Genomic DNA, 19,725 nt, shown 5'->3' with positions numbered 1-19,725 from the left:
GAAAAATTCAGCCTAGATGTAGATCATTTTTGGGGAAAGAAAATTTTCCGCCCACATACCGACCCATTTTTTAAATCCTGAAACGGGACAGGACAAACAAACAGTATTTTAAAGATGGCCTAACATATAAAATAATCAACAGTTACAAAGTTATTAATTGGACTAGATTTGTGACAGGTGTATTTCTCATTAGACCAACACACAACTCAAGTCAGCATGTACAGCTTACTCATGTTCGAATTTAGCTATTCTAATCACACTCCAAAATAATAGCTCCCCTCCCCCCCCCCCTCCCAAAAGGATTTTAACATACCAACAACGTGTAACTCTGCATCAGTGGAAATATGACTGTAACATACCATTACTAAAGAATACTAGTACGTAGGCGACGTCATACTTGCGTGTAATTTAGTTTTAGGACGTAGGATATTAGTACTCAAAAACTGTATTAGAAATTAACAGTTTGTTATTATGAAGTTTTCCCATAAAGGTATCCTTATTACTAATCCAAAAAATCTTCTCTTTATTTCAATATTGAAATCTTATGCAAACCATGAAGAAATTGAAATATCCCAAAATACTTTCATAGATATTCTTTTTAATATCGATGTTTTTCTTGTATTTATGATTAATTAACATTCCTATTTGATTACATAATCGGACATCTATAATGTATTGTTATCAAAGAAAGGGTTATCTCAGCCTTGGAGTATTTTTTTCTGTATATTCTTAAATACAGAATAAGGATAGATTATAAGGGAAAAAAATCTTGGTGAATACGCAATAATAAAGCATGTGAAAACTGTTCTAGAGATTTCTATATATTATATTTGTTTGCCGATCCTATGTTCTTAATCAAAATTAACTTAAACATACTGCTGACAACGATACGTGTCCTTGTTCTTTGATATAAAACATCGAATGGGATCATGTCGGATCTTAAGCTCGTCGTTAGCAACAATCTCAGGTTTGGATTCATTTCAATCAGAAGTTTTAAATTTTAAACCTGGAAATAATAGGTTTACAAATAACCTAAAAAACTATGGCAAAAATGACATATTTCCTCGTCAATATTTGAAGTTACAAGCATGGTATGACAAGAAACAGAGAAAACAAAATATTTTATCACAGAAAAGGTACATGTAGCAGTTCAGGTCAAATCAACCTTCATCATAAGGAAACAATCAAACTTAATGAATAAATTATTATAACAATACAATCACCTATAACAATTCAACAATAAATAATGTCGTTATTAATTAGGTAAGTATTTTGACCAAGGGACAGAGAACTTTAATTCATCAGTTCTCCATTTTCTAAACATAACTAGTCTACAATATTTCAAGCTATTCTTATGAAATAATTTTCCCAGTTGAATCAGTTAAAGATAATTCACAAGGTTATTGTATTCAATTTTGGACGGAAGCAGAATTTTCCAAAGAGTAACCTCCCGTTTCCTTCGGTGTTGGCGCTGACGGATTGTTAAAAGATCTGAAAAAGATGGGAAAACTCTGATCAAGATAAAATTATGAACAGTATCAAAATAACATTATTTTTTTAAGTTTTCAAAATAAAATTATCATTTCGTTTGATTGCTCATCATAAATACATTTGGAGATGGATACACGAAATCTCGTATGTTTCATGAATAACGTGTTACTCTAATTTGAAGAAGATTTAAATAATAATTAAAAGAAAAAAGAATCAACTTAGATAATTCAAAACAGGGTTCACGTCCAAACAAAAGAATTCGAAATTATTAAATTAGATTGAAGAAATGTTGAAAATTCTCAGAAAAAACCGTTTTCAATTTAAAAAAATAATTTAAAGTTGTCGATGACAATCTACTTATGAGAGTGAGAAGAGTTGTGAATCATTTAACTTAGAAGGATATTTCATATACCCAGTTCAATAGACAGAATGTATACTACGTGGATTGTTTGTGTATATAAGAAAAACCTAGAATCAGGTCTCTAATTCCTCACACCTTACCTTTTCCGTTCCCTGTAAGTATTTTAATTTTTTCTGATGAACACACCCTTTTATTCATATTTCAATACAATATTAAACCAAATCACGAATCTGAGAAGTATTTGTGTTACGTTACTGTAATACGTGACTTAGAAAAAAAGAACTCTTTTTGATTTAAATGAAAAAGTCACGTTTATTATGGTAATCATTATACAACAAAACAAGAATCAATTTTGAGGCATTACGTTATTTCTAATAATTTCAATCTAGTTTTTCATTTGAGGGTTATGGTACATGTACCATATTTCTTTGATTGTCAGATCCTATCGCAGTCTTATGCTATCCGTAGATGCCAATTTTTCTTTGCAGGCAAATGCATGAACTACCAGTCTATCATTCTTATAGTAAATAAAAAGCTGACCATTCTTAGATTTATTTACACCTTTAATGAAGCTACAAAGCAGGCGACACATGTGTTCCTTGGAACACTCTAGTTATCAAACCGGGTAACTTTAGACAAATCGACAGGTTTAGATTTTTATCTATGCAAAGCAAATAATATCAAAACATTTATCAGTTGTTAATTGGTAGCAATCGATATATTCAGTTTTGCTGAACATTTATTTACACCAGCCGTAATAGAAATTTGCTCGAGAAATGTTACTTACCATCCTGTGGGATCAACTTTTGATGACTGTCGTCCATCACAAAAGATGACAAGAGCAAAGATAATTAGAACAAGCTGCAGAAATAAAATTCAAGAAATGCATAATATGGATTTTAAAATAAATCAACAAAACTTTAAATCAATATTATGAAATTTATCAATATATGTTTGTTGTACATCTTAAAACTAGAACTCTTGTGATATTTGTCCTACGTATGCACATACAATGAATATATTTTAAAAAATGCAAATACTGAATTAAAGTACACTCATAATTGCCAGAAAATGTTTTAAAGATTTCTTTAAACATATCTTTTTTGTCTTCATATTAAATAGGCGTTCCTTAGTGTTACCTGGAAAGCACCGCATCCAGCAAGTGAACCAGCCACTAAAGCGACATCCCCCAACAGCCTGTTGTATACTTCATCAAAACATCCCTGTAATAAAGTTATTGATCTTCAGTAACTCTCTAATAAAACTAAAGACACTCTTTAAATGAAAAAAAAAACAAGCTATTCTTCTTTGTGACGATTTAATGTTACTTTGATTTTGTTCCTTGTAGGCTTTTGTAAGGTTTGACTTCCAGTTGAATAAGATATTCTACAGATCCTATACCTTGGTGTATATATCCGTTGGTGTTGTTGCACACGTTGGTGAGGAAGAGTCCGGAATTGTTATGCAACAAGTTATTGGAGCTTTTAGACCGGATCCGTAATTTGTGTTCCATTTTGCCCCTCCAGTAAAATCGTTGTAACTGTCCACACCACAACATTTAAACTATGAGGTTTATATAAAGAATTAAATACTCTTTTATTACATTTTGTATAAAATGTTTTAAGTCATAAAAAAAATTAAAATGTTGTTAAATTTTCGATTATTGTTACAAGACAACAGTCGCATGAGATGAAGTACAAGATAGATAAAATTTATATAATCTATAAGTGTGAAAAGTTTGCAAGTCACGTTAATGTAAGGGAAATTTGTTCAAAATATAATTTTATTTACAAATAAATGTATTGAATTCCGATTAAATTTCCCTTTCTTCCTCTGCAATTATATGGCCTCTACTAGTATGTACGTAATTGTAGGTTTTAGTGTAATAAAAAAATAGTTCAAAGGCAAAAAAAAAAAGTTATCGAAAAACACTATATGATGACTTTAGATATAATAAGAATTCTACACACATAATAGTATGTTAACTTTAAGTCATCGACCTTTCTGTATGATCTCCAACAATTTAAATGGGTCTTAGTTCTAATATTATAACGCAGAACTGTTTGCTGTTCTTTGTTGGCTGTTTTAACGTTTTTAATACAATGAGTTTCTTGAAGACGAGCACATAGATTCGACAGTCATAATGTAGATACATGTATAACATTAAGTTCTGACAAGATGGCTGTTATTTAAGAATTTGTGAAAGTTTGTATTTGAAGATAAGGGTACTTAAAATCATAAATATCCAGAAAAATGCAAAAAAAAAAAAAAACTATAGAAAAAACATATTTATATTTTTATTTGCATTTTGTAAGACAACTTGGAATCAGATAAATTTGAATTCGTATTGAAAAAAAAATTTAAAAAGTGAAATAAATATTAAATCAAATAGCTACTTTGTGATGTAAAATGTAAAATATTTTCATTGCTCCCCATTTTAGCTGTACACAAAGTAAAGCATAAATAAGAATTTCAGAATTAATTACCTAATTATTTGCCAATGAGAGTTGTGGGACCCTTTTTCGAAATACTGCTACTTACTCTGAAACCCAGAGTGGTTAATTTTTTGATAAATATTCATGTAGAAGATAAAATTTAAACGTTTTTTTTTTTTCAGAATACGTGTGAATTTATTTGAATAACATGGTCCTCAATTTTAGTATTTCATGTAGAAAGACGATACAAAACACAAAAATAGTAGAGAACTTAAATAGAGGACGAATTGAATTCGATGTATATGACACATGGGATATTCGAAAACATGTGGATATGTTTGCTTTTACCTCTCTATGTGCAAGATTCCAACCCAGACTGACGAGGTTAGTTCCATTAAATCCAATGTAATCACTCTGAATGGATGTTTTCAACGGATTCTTTATTTCATTTTTTATCTGTAAAACATATTTTGCAGACGTAAATAACTTTCAAACTACTGAGTAAAATGAAGGGGGAAAAATGAGACTAAAATGGTATGATTGAAAACATATTTTACGATAAAAAAATCTTTTATTTATTAAATTTTTACCGTGTTTGGAGAGCCGTAGAGGATTCCGACGAAAATAAGTTCTCCGACGAGTATAACAATGACGATGATTGCATAAGTAACCAACATAAATTTCACTTTACAACAGGCCCCACAGCATCCAAGAATTGTAATAATCAACAGAAAAAGGCCTAGACCAACGAAAAAGTATGCCAGTCCACCAATCAAATCACTGAGATTGAAGGAAGAAAAATCCACGGTGCCAAAATTACTACTCTCCAACTGACTCTTCAACAAACTCAGAACACCCGAATAGTAAGGTTTCAGTAAACTCTCTCCTAATATCAATATCATTCCCAAAGCCAAAAACACCAATCCAAGAATCTGCAATGAAGAAGGCAATTTTTGTGTGGCATGATTTACACTTTAAAAAAAATTATCTGTTAATTTTGCTATTGTGTTGAGTATCTAATTTTATTGCTCTCATTTGTGCCACAGTTGCAGACTGTTTCATTTGTTACAAAAACTAAATTAGTAGTCGAAGTACTGGCAAGATGTACAATATCCCATATACTGTTCTAAATAATTTGTGTGTAAACTGAGTGGGGATGTTGTATACTGGCTCAAAATGTCACTTGCTTTAAGTCCGATTTGCTTTCGCAAAGTTGACCTTTCAGTCAAATAAAGCCTCATATAGATTTCAAAAACGTTCTATGAATAAAATAAGATGATATGCGGAATCATCAAAATAAAGGGAATGAGTTTGAAAAATGAAAAAGTCGAAAGTACAGATTTTATCTTTTCTATTTACTCGTAAGTTTTACATTCTACCAGAATATCAATATGTATTGTCGAAATGTAACCATATTTATTTTTTTTATATATCTAAAGTTGTAAAATTAAAGAGCTCTTAGCAATGTTATTACATGTAATTTCTTAAAATGTTCAGTAAAGTTCCATCTTTTAACTCATAGGGAAGCTCAATCAAGGCACATTATATTTATTATTGCTCGCCTGTTGCAAAGTAGATTTCGTCAAACTTGAGAAAATTGCTCAATTTATCTTCCGTATTTCACAATACTAGATCTACTTCATAGAAAGACTATATTACAAACTTTACTATTGGTTTAATGGGATGGGCAATTCACTTATATATCTATAGATGCACTGGAAACATTTTCTATATAAAAAAAAATGTACTTGTGTAATTATGAGAATGTACTATTTTATTTGATTTAAACGTTCAAGATGACTACATGTAAATAATAATCATTACCCTACCCCTTCAATAAGTAGTATGAAATATACACATGCATGCATGAAAGTCCTTGAAGAGTTATATGTGTGCGTACTGGTAAATAGGTAGAACATAAGGGAATTTAAAAAAAAATAGCTTATCTTGGGCTCCAAGACATCTAATTCTATCTCTTTGACACAAAAATAAAGATTTCTTTGGGTCACAAGGGGATTATTTACACCAAGCTTGATAAGCTGGTTGCCAACCTCATTGGTAACTTGACCATGCAAGTGTAAATGTAAACGTGAACTTTGACGGAAATTATTAACCTATTAAAAAGGTCATTCGAGTGTTTAAAGTATTAAAAAAAAGAGTGTATATTAATAAATCCCTGTCTCATTGGCTATGAAATAGACAACTGTGTAGCCACCATTTGTTGAAATGTCTCTTCGTATTAAGCATATTATCTGCATAAAAAAGTTTTTTTTATTACATACATGTAAAATTGTACTTTCTACTGAGAGATTTTGGGATTTTACAAGTAAAGTCAAATGAAATAGAAAATAACATATAAAAATAAATAACTTCTGATATTTGCCATATAAAACAAATATTTTATTAGCATTATTTTTATTTTTTATCGCTTACCAGAAATATGATGTTTATGACAACAATAAGAACACGCCCTATCCCCGCCAGACAACTTATTTTTACCATCTTTTATTTCTTTTGTCAACCTGTGTAAAGAAAAAATGAAAAGCCAGGAAGTTTATACGGCAACTCCTCTCAGTATCTATGATATAAAACATGAAATTAAGATAATAGTACGGTAATCTATACACAATACAGTAAATGGTGGTCAGGGTTTATTTTTAGAATATTATAGATTATTTAAATCAACTTACTGTTTATTTGAGTTGTGATGACAATGTTAAATCAAGCTTTCAAGAGCTATTCTCTATAACCACTTAAACTTCTTTGCCACACATTGTCACCGATTTTGATGAAACTTTGCCCATTATTACAACTTGACACCAGAAACATATATCAAATAAAATTGGTTGCTATGTGTCTTGGTTGCCATGGTAACAGCAGAAAAGTTTCAAAAATTGAGATTTTCAGCTACTTTGAATCTTTATTGAGCCTTAATAAAGACTATGAAAAACAAACAAACCATTCTCACAAAAACGTGACACCTTGTTGCCACTTCTACTATAAAGGAACTATTTAGAATATATCTCTAAGTAAGTAGTAATCATGGGTACATTTGGAATATTTTTCATATGCAGAAAATGCTGAAAATGCTCAATATTGACTAATGATAGGTTTAACAAACTCAATCGACAACTCAAGAAAAACATTAAAAATATTTGACCTTGAGGTATTGGCAATATTTTTCTAAAAATAACTTTCATGGTTGTCATAGAAACACAGTGTAGCCATACAAAATTCGTTGCTAAGTTTTGGTTAATGCTACTATCTTAAGGAAAAACACGAAAAAAATCAAGACTGCCAAATGTACATCGTTGGCACCTTGTAACACAGATAACATAAGAAAAATAGGGATTAATTGCTACTTTGCAGCGTAACCATAGAATCAAAGTACCAGTGGTTTAATGTGATATTTTTTGTTGCTTTAGGAATTTAGCTACTTTTAATTAAGAAACATATTATTTGACTTATCTTGAATAGTACTTATCTGATAGAACTAAAACTGAATATCATACATTTGTAAAGTTTGATGAAGGATGAAGAAAATAACATTGCTGCTATGGTTAACAAGAAGGGAAAATATTCGATTTTGCTAACTTTTTAGCAATATTAAACCTTATGTGGTAGCTTCTTGCATCCAGTTAGAGATTATATGGTAGTTAGAATTGAAAATCAGGTTAGTTGTTCATAAATATCAATCATTAAAGTTTTGGGAATCTACATACAAGGGTACGTATCCAAGGAAACATAATATTTTCATCTTTTTATACATATTTTCTGCTTATTTCCATAGCAACTCTGTATTTACAGAATTTTAATTGAATTTTTTGAAATGTGAAAATTAGAACAACACCATGCCTTTAGAAATTTATCACTAGTTATATAGAAATGAGCTTTTTAGAAAGAAAGGATAAGATTAAAACATACAGAGAGTAAATTTTAAATCCCTTTGTAGTATTAAAACCATGGTAGCCATTGCCAGCCAATAAGAAATATTAAATTTTATCCTTGGTATGTGTTACAAAGATCTTTGTCTATTATTTTGTCGCATTTCAACCTATAACGTATTATGGAAGGACAAATTTTTCCTATTATATATCTCATACTGATTTTTTTATCAACCCAATACAACTTACACGTTTTCAATGATCGATATATGATGGTTTCTCAAAAAAAAATAGACTGGATTTCCACAATTAAAAAAATAGTTTCAAACCTTTTTAATTGCCAAAGCTGAATTATTTTTAAAAAATCTTTTGATTGATTTTTTTTTTTTTCAGAAACATGGGAAGTGTTAATATACCTCCTTATAAATCCCAACATCTGTTGTCTTTGACTATAATCTTTCTATTCGATATCATGTCATACATACCATTGTTAAAATATGTTAAAACACGAATACTTGATGATTATACATGTACTAGAGTTCTTTTAAAAAATCCATAAATGCGATTACTGAACATAAATTCTGATTTTTCTACGGAACATGAAGTATCAGTCCTTAAGTTCATGTTTTAAAGACAATAGTCCTTAATTATAACTAGAGACAAACTGACAACATATAATGAACTAATAGAAATAAATCTATCCTCTGTATAGAATTAATTTCCATAGTAGGTGATATGGTTATATATTCATTGTTGACAATATTCTTTTAAATACTAGGTTTGTTGCATATTAATTTTACAAAAATGTTAATGATGCATAGTTTTGAAGCAAGGTAACCAGTTTTCGATTCGTAAATACATTAGCCTAGCAGGAAGCCATCGTTTATGATGTCAAATGTAATTTTCAACAAGTCCTAACTTTATTAACACTTGAGTCTGTTGATTGACGAAGGATCAATTTATATTTTGAAAAGAATTTTACTGTAGAAAACAACCTTCACTATCTTCAATCTGCAAAAAGACAAATGAAGACAGTGTAGGTTATTTTCTACAGTAAACTTCTTTTGCAATGAAAAATATTACATGTATATACAAAAGTTAATCAGTAGACGGTATAATAAACAATAAATGAAAAACGATGAAGATAACGAGCAGTGATCGATTTCAAAAAAATCTACAAACAATATCAATCCGTGAAAAGGGCAGAAAATATGGACCCTGCGAAATTCTAGAGGTGGGATCAGGTGCCTATGAGGAGTAAGCATCCCCTGTCGACCGGTCACACCCGCCCTGAGCCCTATGTATTGTTCAGGTAGACGAACCATTCCGTAGTTCATTTAGTATAAAAAAAAAACAAAGTCCTAACAATTAGGATGAAACACATCAGTCAAAATACGACCCAATGAGAGGCTATGTCTGCTAATAAAATCATTATAACGACCCTAGAATTTACGAAATGCTGACTTTAAACGAGGTTGTTGAAATCCCTGTCACATCCACTTATCTGTCATTAGCCTGCCTCTGATTAAAAAAATATCGTACTCAGAGCATGCTCTTGAGTATGGAATAAGTTGGGAGACGTAAACACCATATGCAGGTGATTTTGATATAACGGAATATTACTACAAAAGCAGTACAAATAAGGAAAGTTGAAAAAGAAAAGTTGTCATCTCGTTTATCATACAATTTAGCTGTTATTTTGCCCTTATCGTCTACAGTCAGTAAAACACCCAACTATGAAACTGATGCGGCAGACTCTGTGGACTGTGTGGCTGATTATAATTAGCAGTGGTGTCTCTTCCAAAATTCTCAAGTTCATGGCACCTGGGTGAGGGGTTCTGGTGTTGTAGGGGATGGTCTTTTAATTATGTAGTGAAAATGCATGTCTTTTATTTTGAGTTAACTGGGATATAATGATCGATTGATTGCTTTGATGTTGCTTTACTTCCCTGTCGAGAATTTTTCACTCCTAAACAGAGGTCACCATATACCGGTAAAGGGCTTCAAATTCAGGTCTATACTCTGGACTCAAGGCCATGGAAAAATGAGGGTTCTTAATCGCGCCAATTCCGATCGTGACACGGGACCTCAGTTTTTAAGGTCTCATCCGAAAGACCTGTAACTTTCACTTCTAATGCCGGGCGCTTGGCGATGGAACAGTCACTACCCATGTTTACATCGAAAGAGAGATATATCGAGTCGACATATGAATGGGGGTAACTATTGTTAATTGACAACACGTCGTCGATATATCTGAATGTCGGGTTGAAGCCCACAGCAAGTGTTTAATTTCATCTTCCCATGTAGAAGTTTTTAAATAAATTTTGCTTCATTGGAATATAAAAACAGGTCGGCTACTGAAAGGGTCACAATTAGTGCCCATCAGATTCCAGCACTTCGTTGGAAGACCTGGTCTCTAAAGACATAAATGCTGTCAAAGGAACTCCAGCATCCTTGTAATATGTAATCATCCTCAGAGTTCTTGTGTTAGAATCGGAGTGTTTTTTAACAAAGTAATTTTGTTGATGACCAATCACAAGATGCGAAAATTTCCAAGTTCTATTTTTATTGAAGGAGCAGTTGTCTATGATATCAAAAAGCCTAGTTTTTAATTTTTCATGAGAATTTGTTGGATAAAGTGCGGGGGGGGGGGGGGGACAAGTATAAATGGGTCCTCATAACCTCAAACAATTGCATATAAAAAACATTTATATAATAAATGCCTTCATAAATTTATAATTAACATTCATAAATTATGTCTATTTTAAATAACTTTATAAAAAGCATTTATATATGCCTTTAAAGCTTTGTCCAACAACAGTCATAAGAGGATTGTAACTTTATAAATAATATTTAGGTCCTTTCTATAGCTTTATCAAAGTTAAGTGATGTTGCTGAACGAAATCCAATTAAAAACAAAAACGACAGGAGAGTTTTCCTTTTATTTTATTAAAAATGTAAATAAAGGGAACTTTTATCATTATTTTTTTTTAATTGGGATATACATGTATTTGGAACACAGTTCGTGTTTGGATGTTTGTATTCCTTGGCAAGAATTACTAGTATGTGTTAAATTATGTCATGAAACGACTAATTGCTCAGTATTTGTATATTTCAAGTATTTGCTTCTACGAGGTAAATATTTCATTACCTATCAAAATCGTTTAATAATATGGAAGGATTTGTCAAAAATGGACAATCAAGATGAAATGGTGAACATTTTACGATTTACTATAACTTTCAATACCTGAGCAATACTTTGAGATTCGCCCATGAGCACCCTGTCTAGTGAAATAATATTCTCGGATCTGATTTGCGATTTTCAAGGCCTGTTTAAGATTTTTTTTTAATTATTTGTACAGCAGTGTAGTGCACGATCAAGAAAGAAATCAACGGTTGGTGCACGATCAGGAATGAAATCAACAACTTTAATCTGAGTTTGTGTTGAAAAGGTCTGGTAATTTTTTACTCCTTTGTAAATAGTTAGGTCAGTTAAAGTGCGAAGTTTAACTGAAATCCGAGACTTCTTCAAAAGAAATATCCAATTCTAGAGACCACAAGTATTTATCTATTCATTTCTGTACAATTAAGAGTTGTTTAAATGCCCTGGACTTGGTTTTTATATGAATAACATTTCAAAAAGAAATAGCTTGATTTCAAATATGGTATGTTAAAGACACAACTTTAATAACACCTTTTCAACTTTTCCATGTCAACGTCAATTGAAATTTTAAAGATAAATTTCCTATCTATGATCAACGGAGCAGGAGAAAGATATGTATTGAAATTTCAATTAAGGTCACATAGGTTCGCATATTGGCTTATCAGACAAAATGAAGTAAGTTTTTATAAATACAAATGAGTGATCAAAAGGGTCATAGAAAGCATAGCTGCAATAATAATTACTGAAATAAATAGTTTTTATGTGCACAAATAAAATTATTCTTATTGGAAATGATGAATATTATCATTTTCTATAATAATTATGAAGAAAATGCAAAATAAAATTATGTTATTGTGTTTTATTTGATAGAGAAAATTGACGGGGTATAATGTCCTGATTTTTTGGGTATAATGACCTGACGAACTAATTGTATAAAAAATGCTAATAAACCCAATTCAGCATAATTTTCATATTACAATTTGATTAAATATTTCTTAAGGATGATATATGAAAGTAGTTTGATTAAGGAGGGATTCTTCTCGTGATTATTATATTTAAAAATTAATGAAATTTTCACAGATTGAAGAAGACAACATCACTCAGTGATAGTATCAATTACATTCAATTCGACTGTTTATTTAAAAGGTCAAGGTCATGTCAAGGTCATTATCTTTTCCTTGTCATAAAGAAAAAATAGTGTTGCCAATCATGTAATGCTTATTTTTATTTTGAAAGATTTAATCTTTTTTTTCCTTTTTACATAAAAAGTTGATAAAACAAAAGGTCTTCCAGATGATAATATCAAATTGAGATAAACAGTGAAACTAAATAGACATTGGGTGACCCATATTCCCTCTATTTTTCTTTATTTTTGGGGGAATATTTAAGAAATGAATTTAATTTTTGAAGATTCATGAGGACATGAACTACGACGCTTCACACGGCATATTTCATGAAGCGCGTTAATAAGAGAGGAAAACACATTTTTTACTGAATTTTTACTCTGTTCTTAAAATCCTTAGCTTTCAAACACTATAAGATTGGCATTTGTCTAGAAAATTTATTTATTTATCATATTTATTTGATACATTTTAAAACTTTAGTCCATTATTATTAATTTCAGTTACTATAAAAGTTTCCTTAAGCCTTTGATTGTTTAAAAATGCCTTTTAAGTTCATTGTTCTCTAATGATTTTGAGAAGCAGAAAAGGAGATATTTTCATACGGCGCCATTCCGCCAAAAATATAGTCCCTCCTAGATTTCAAAGTCAGGCCATCTTTAAAATAATGTTTGCTTGCCCTCTCCTGACTCAGGGTAAAATTATTGGTTTGGTGGGTAGGTGGGAAAATCTTTTTTTCTAGAAAATTTCAACATATTTGTTGACGGGATAAGATTAATAAAAAGAAAAAAAAAGTATATCGTTCCCTGGAATGCTAAAAAAAAGTTTTGAGTCGGGCCATTTTTAGTCAGTCGGTCGGGAAAGGACAACCAAACAATTCTTTAAAGATGGCTTCAGTTTACCAATACTATTTTAAATTGTACAATTAAGAGACAGAAAGAAAAATTATTTTTAAAGTCATATAAGGCGTATTTTTTATAAGTTCAGACTAACTAACATTAAAAAGATTTTTCTATTTATTGTATTACTTTATATAAAGATAGGACTTTTTCATAACAAAGATATTAAAAATTTTAACACAAAAACCGATTAATTTACCGGCTCCGCATTAAAATAACAGACACAGTTAAAAGTCAATATAACTATGGAAACATGACGTTATTCAAGTTTGAAATCGGTAAAAATTTTAATTTCAGCATAAATAACATATATCATGTTTATCTACACTCAATTTCGTATTTTTTAGCTAAGATACGCCATATATAGGTTTAACTTCTATGTACATGTACTATGTATTTCAAGTGGATTTTGTCCTTGTATATATTGTACGTAGGGTTTGTTCTCGTTTTGCACACATATGAATTTCAGGTATTGAAAAAATGTGTGCAAAACCGAAATCAGTCCAGGTAAAATAATTACTTAATTGCTATAGTCTATATTATAGTTGTGAATTTGGAGAAAGAGAATCTACAGAAAGAATAGTTTGAAAAAATATTTTCGGTATTTCTATTTAGTCCTTAAATTTCTTAATAAAAAATCTATCTTTAAACATAAAAAATATTATATATATACTAATCAAAGCTATAATTACTCATGTGATACTAAAATGGACAAGTTATTGTTATTATTATCATTTTTTTTTAATTCGTTTACTCATTCATTTTATCTTTATGAAATAAACATATGATGAGCTGCGATAAGGATATTTGTCTAAAATATCAATTTCATCTTCAGTTGAGTTAGACAAGTTAAATGTTCAAAAATCAATTCTTTTAAATTTTTATTATAATGAATTAGTAAAATACAAATAATTCCAGGTCAATCCCAGATGGAATTATATCTTTAAAAAGTCAAAATACGTCATAATCAAATGAAAAAAGGAAAGTAATTACTCACCTAATACTTATTTAATTCAATTTTGGTAATCTTCAGTTTACGAGGGATGAACAAAAAGTTCGCAAACTAATTGAATAACTTCCTTAAAAGAAACCAAATCGGTTTTAGAGTTTATATTTTATTTATTTATTTTTTTTTTTTTTTTTTTAGTAAAGTAGACCTCTCCTGTTTTATCACTCATTTATAAGCCACCGCTCTGCCCACGCACGAAGCAAGTGGTCCAGGCGGTCATGTGACATACTCAATAGCGTACTGTTCAAATCAGCCCAAAGATTTTCTCGGGCACTATATTTCTTCCCACACACCTTATTTTTTAATAATAGGAATAACCGATTCGTCTCAAAATGCCGCATATCTTCAATAGAATGGTTGGATTGGGATTTCTTTTTCTATTGTGAGCATGGTGTCCATGACAACCCGAGCCCAACGTCTCGGGTGAGTCATGTCATTCTAAGAAAACATGCCCAATTAGGATTTTTTTATGTCGCTTACAAATTTACCGCTGAAATGTCTTTACTTTAAATTTAAAGATCGATTTCAACTCTAAGACATAACACACACACACACGGTTTTGTAAATATTAACCGATATATATGCAGTTAAAGGTTTTGATATGAACACAATGTAATGTTGAAAAACATATTCCACTGCTAATCCTAATGTCGCTTCATTCATTTACAAATTTCAAGATGAAATTTTCAGCCGTATAAGCGTTCCGGATAGATTGCAATAAATGTTAAATTTTTTCCTATACAAAAAGAGATCAAACCACTTCTTCCAAAGAAATGCATGGATCTCCTTTCATGCGAAATAATAGCATGTCGCTGGAAATCAATTAACTTCCGTAACGATTTTGTTCTAAATTTTACGCACAGAATGCAGATTTCAGAAAGAACTGAAAATTATCTGAAAGTGACCACGGAACCTAATATCATCGATTCTAAGTTGCGAGTCAGCTATTTTAGACGATTACATTTTCGAAAAACAAAAAACAGTTGTCTCTCGTAAGGTCAGACGACACGTTCCTCAAATATATGTTTTGTATACCTTGGTATTATGTAAAAAAAAAAAAATCACAATTGTCATTATCTTGTGATTTCTAAATTGTTTTCAATATGTTTTAAAGAATATTGTTTCATTGGCAATTCAAAAGATTACCCATAAGGATTATATAAGAAATATCACCCTCTGGTATCTTGCCAAACTGCCTGGTAAGGTACCTCAATTTTTGGCGAGGAAACTTCTTTAAGTAGCAATACTTCCATGACCGATTCTCGGAAAAAATTATATATTTTCGAGGAACGTGTCGTCTGAACTTAAAAATTTAACTTAATTCCGTAAGGGTAATTCAGGAAAGTTTTTACATTAAAGGTATAAAAAAAAATTATCATTTTGGGAACGAAATGCTTCATACCTTTGTTTAACATCCTAAAACAAACGTTGATTTTAACTATTGCCGTGAGTTTTAACTTTTATTGCTGGAAATTAACTTCTGTAACGATTAACTTCCGTAAGGATATTTTTTCCGAAATTTTAACTCAATATCGGATTCATGCGAGACTTCATGAATCATACTTTAGCGTTCTATACTGAACATCCGAAACGAAAAATTGGTCAAATTCAGCTTTATTTAAAAAATAGTAAGATTTGATCAAGCATTTACTTCCGTAACAATACCTTAAAATCAATGGTATATTGAAATTGTTGTGAAAGGTTAATGATACCTGACTTGTGGACAATTCTTTTTTTTTCAAATTCACTGATATTGTCCTTTAGAGAATTATGATGTTCATTTTGCTATTTGAAACAATTTTTTCATGTGTTATAGCCTAAATTGGTCCTTTTACCGTAGAATGACTGTGTTGATCAAGTATGGATGTTTTCTTTCTTTTATATTTGATCTGTTGAAAGTTTACGGTAACTGAAATTTTAGGAGATTAAGAAATATTTTTTGTTCAGATTTTTAACTTTTTCTCTAACCGTAACTCGGCGATCTTTCATTACAAACTGTTCAACTTATGACACGTCTCTTTCAAATTCACTTTTTCTGGGCACCCAGAACAAACCTCAATTTTAAATATCTCCCTACCTTCACAAAATCAATCCAATTATAATTTACTTTCCCTGCTGCTAAGGTGTTCAACCCTTGAAAGTTTAACTTTAAAGCTCGCTAAATCTTTGTTCCCGTGTCATTGAATCGTCCACCCATTGATTTATATTTCAGTTATTTTGGTTTTTTAATGAGATTGGTACTTTGAATTTAATTTTAACTATTAAAGTGTTCTCTTAGAAGCAGTAGAAGAAGCAATGATATCGACGAAACATTTCAAAGATTGCTGTTAAATCTCCTCGAGAACTTGTTCGAAACCTGATGAAATGAAAAACATGACTTGTGTATTTTGAAATTACAAAAGTACTCATTGACAGGTTTCCGCGAATTTGACTTTCTGCCTTGATCTTCAAGGTTTCGGTTCAGTACCCGTAACCTTCAAGATAAAGGCAGGAAGTAAGCTAAGAGACAAAAAATTCTAAAACTTTTGACTTAAGAGGTTAAAATTCTTCGTCTCTTAGCTTACGAATATGTAATAAAACATTTCAATGTTAACCAAAACGTAACACGAGATACGTGCTCAATTAAAAATGCATAAGAACAATGGGTCTTTCTTAAGTCACATTGGAAAATTCATGCTATGAATGATATAGTCGGTTTTTCTCCTTCCACATTTTCTCCTCTATGTTGGCTTTATTATTGATAAATAAAATGCATTAATCAGTAGCTATACCGATGGTGTATACAGTTCAATTCTGACAACGGACCAATGACAACGGACTGAATTTTCGAAACTTAATTATGACAACGGACATATAATTTGAATTATAGCATTTTTTCCAGTTTTACTTTACTTTTGGTTTTTATTTCAGGGTCTAACAATACTTCATAATATTACATGTACCAAGTGTTAGGTATTGTTTATTGTATAAAAGAGAATATGTTCATTTCAAAGAAAAAAAAATTAAATAACCAAATCAAAATATGTTTTGAGCAGGGTGGTGTATCGCCAACGCAAACTACTCTAACATTACCTGTTAATATCGGATGAGATAAATGCAAACTTAATGTGAGTTATGTTCCCCATTGCAATGTGAGAAACTGTTATCAATTAACTCACTTGAAAAATTAAATAAAAATAATTAATAGTTCTCTAAAGTTACGACACCGGACAGACATTATCTTAACCTCACCTGTGAGGTCATGACAACGAACCAGTTTTAGTGCTTAACTTTAAAGGTCTCTGACAACGGTACTATAAAGGAACTTAATGTGTTCCTGGCTGTGCATGCATTTAACATAATAACACATCCCCTTTTTCTTATTGCCTCCTACATCAACCATCTATCCCCTGCTATATACCCAGACTCCGTCACCATAAGCGGAAAACGCCAGGTTAATACTCTCTGGATTACTTTTTGATTTGTTTCCTTAGCATGCTCAGTAACGAACTTAAACATTGTTTTCAGAACTATTTAAAAAAATTAAGTTATTGGACTTATACAAAACTACTATAAATAGAACGCGTATCACATCCGTGTACACTGATTACGTCCAACCAACGAACCCAAACTCCGTCACCAGAGCTCTCTACAATAAGTCAACGAACTATTAATTTAAAAAAAAAAAAATCCAGTTAAGTTTTTTCTCCCTTCATCTTAAACTTGTAAACATAGAAAATTAGTTTTGAAAATCTAAAATAGCATAAAATTGTATTTTAGGAAGAATATCAACAGCAGAATATGACGTATTTTATATGTAATAACGTCACTCTATGTTATCTCCAACGTGTAGCGTATTAGGGCAATTTGAGACAAAAAATAAAATGTTTTAGCCGTATAGTCAACATGGTACGCCATATTAATATTTTGGGAAAGAACTTCATAAATCAATATGACTGGTATGTAAAAAATCTGAGATACAGTTTTTAAGTTCAATCTTTTATCTACCTTCAGGCAAAATGACCACTTTGAGGGGTTAAATACAAAAAAGTTGATTTATAAAATATATATGCACTTAAATTTACATTAATATTTAAATAATTTTTAAATAAGTTATTAATTAAAGTTTAAATTAGGATAATTAAATAGCAAATTTAACAAGCTTTCAAATCATATATACTTTTATTATGTTATCTTTGATAATGAAAGAAATACATGCAAATAAAATTCTGGCATCTGGAAACCTTTGGTGTATCCTTTAAAAAGAGCATATTGAAGCACATGTCGGAGGTATCGATGGAATAGCACATTTATAAGGGAAAAAGTGCTTACTGATTTCAAATAAAATATGAGAGATACAATAGAACACATGTAATTGTTGTTTTTTTTTTTACGCGTTATTGAACTTGACTGTAAATAATTTCTCTATTGTTAGATTTTCAGCATGTAAGAAATGACGTCACAATCGCATTCGTTTTACAAACAGCGCGGAGTTTCCCGAAAGTGAGAGAGTTAGGGGGGTTGGCGATACCAGTATCAATCCTCTAGCCCTCGTCCTATACTGGGTTCTCGGGTTGATATGGGAGATGGTGTATTGTTCTCTGAGTATTCCGGATCATAAAAGTTTGGTCACAATACTCGACTAATACACTCTGCAAAGCTGCTCCGGTGATTGATTATACGTACTTGACCTGTAGTTATAGTTAACTTACAGAGCGAGGAGCGATTTGCAGAAACTTTGCAGATAAGATAGGGAAAATGTAAACATTGTTAGCCAAGCAACCAGAACGAGCAGTTATGGCGTCAGGTAGAACCCTTGTAGGAGCGGTTGACCAAGGAACAAGCAGCTCTAGATTTCTGGTAAATTGTTGCTAAAAAATGCATCTCCGTGAAGTTGGGCACACCAATGTTTGTCCGAAATATCTGATGTTTTCCAGACTTTTTCACATTTTGGGTATTTAACATCTGAGGAAAAAGCCAGGTATAGCCAAATTGTATAAAAATCTAGAAAACATAAGGTATTTCAGCATTTGGGTGCATGTTGCATTGTAAATTAAGGAAGAACACATTATTTTTTTTTAGTAAAATATTTATCAGAGTGAGGTGAGACTTAATTAAAGGCGCTTGAGAATCCAGTATTGCCTTGAATGAATGAGTTAGGTTGATAAACATCTTGAGTAAAATTGGACACTCTCCTTCCCCCACCCCTATCCAAGACTTACTGTTTACTTATACCTGTTAATGCTCCTGCATCTGGAGGAAACTCACACAAAAATTGCCAAATAGTCTTATCTCCTCCAACAAATTAATCTCCCTTGTGGGAGACAAATAAATGTATCTCCTGCAAAGCGAAATGAACATTAAAAAAAAACAACTTTTTATA

The 19,725-nt window shown here is 31.0% G+C and overlaps 2 protein-coding genes across 2 annotated transcripts in view; one reads left to right on the top strand and one right to left on the bottom strand.

The window, feature by feature from the left end:
• The window catches only part of LOC133192203 (glycerol kinase-like), a 419,267-nt gene that overhangs the window by 368,084 nt on the left and 31,458 nt on the right, over positions 1 to 19,725 (top strand). The window contains exon 2 of the mRNA XM_061328172.1: positions 19,068 to 19,202. Coding sequence (XP_061184156.1) covers positions 19,140 to 19,202 — 63 coding nt within the window. The 5' untranslated portion in view covers positions 19,068 to 19,139. The remainder of the gene's footprint in view (positions 1 to 19,067; positions 19,203 to 19,725) is intronic.
• LOC133192968 (tetraspanin-1-like) lies at positions 1,385 to 6,789 on the bottom strand. Its single transcript, XM_061328968.1, has 7 exons — positions 6,721 to 6,789; positions 4,878 to 5,219; positions 4,636 to 4,743; positions 3,254 to 3,415; positions 2,992 to 3,075; positions 2,640 to 2,713; positions 1,385 to 1,491 (listed from the first exon to the last, which is right to left on the bottom strand). Coding segments are annotated over exons 1-7 (840 nt in total). The 3' UTR covers positions 1,385 to 1,490.

This window comes from Saccostrea echinata, unplaced genomic scaffold (genome assembly GCF_033153115.1).
Source record: "Saccostrea echinata isolate AGI-Se365-2 ecotype Australia unplaced genomic scaffold, CSIRO_AGI_Sech_v1 ptg000025l, whole genome shotgun sequence".
Taxonomy (NCBI): domain Eukaryota; kingdom Metazoa; phylum Mollusca; class Bivalvia; order Ostreida; family Ostreidae; genus Saccostrea; species Saccostrea echinata.
This window is presented reverse-complemented; position numbering and strand designations above follow the sequence as displayed.

Excerpts from the sequence above, each read along its gene's own strand:
- LOC133192968 (XM_061328968.1), bottom strand. The coding sequence starts at position 6,789 with ATGGTAAAAATAAGTTGTCTGGCGGGGATAGGGCGTGTTCTTATTGTT. Across the intron at positions 5,220-6,720 it reads TCATAAACATCATATTTCTG|ATTCTTGGATTGGTGTTTTT; the intron begins GTAAGCGATAAA and ends TCTTCATTGCAG. Across the intron at positions 3,416-4,635 it reads GGAATCTTGCACATAGAGAG|TTTAAATGTTGTGGTGTGGA; the intron begins GTAAAAGCAAAC and ends TAAACCTCATAG.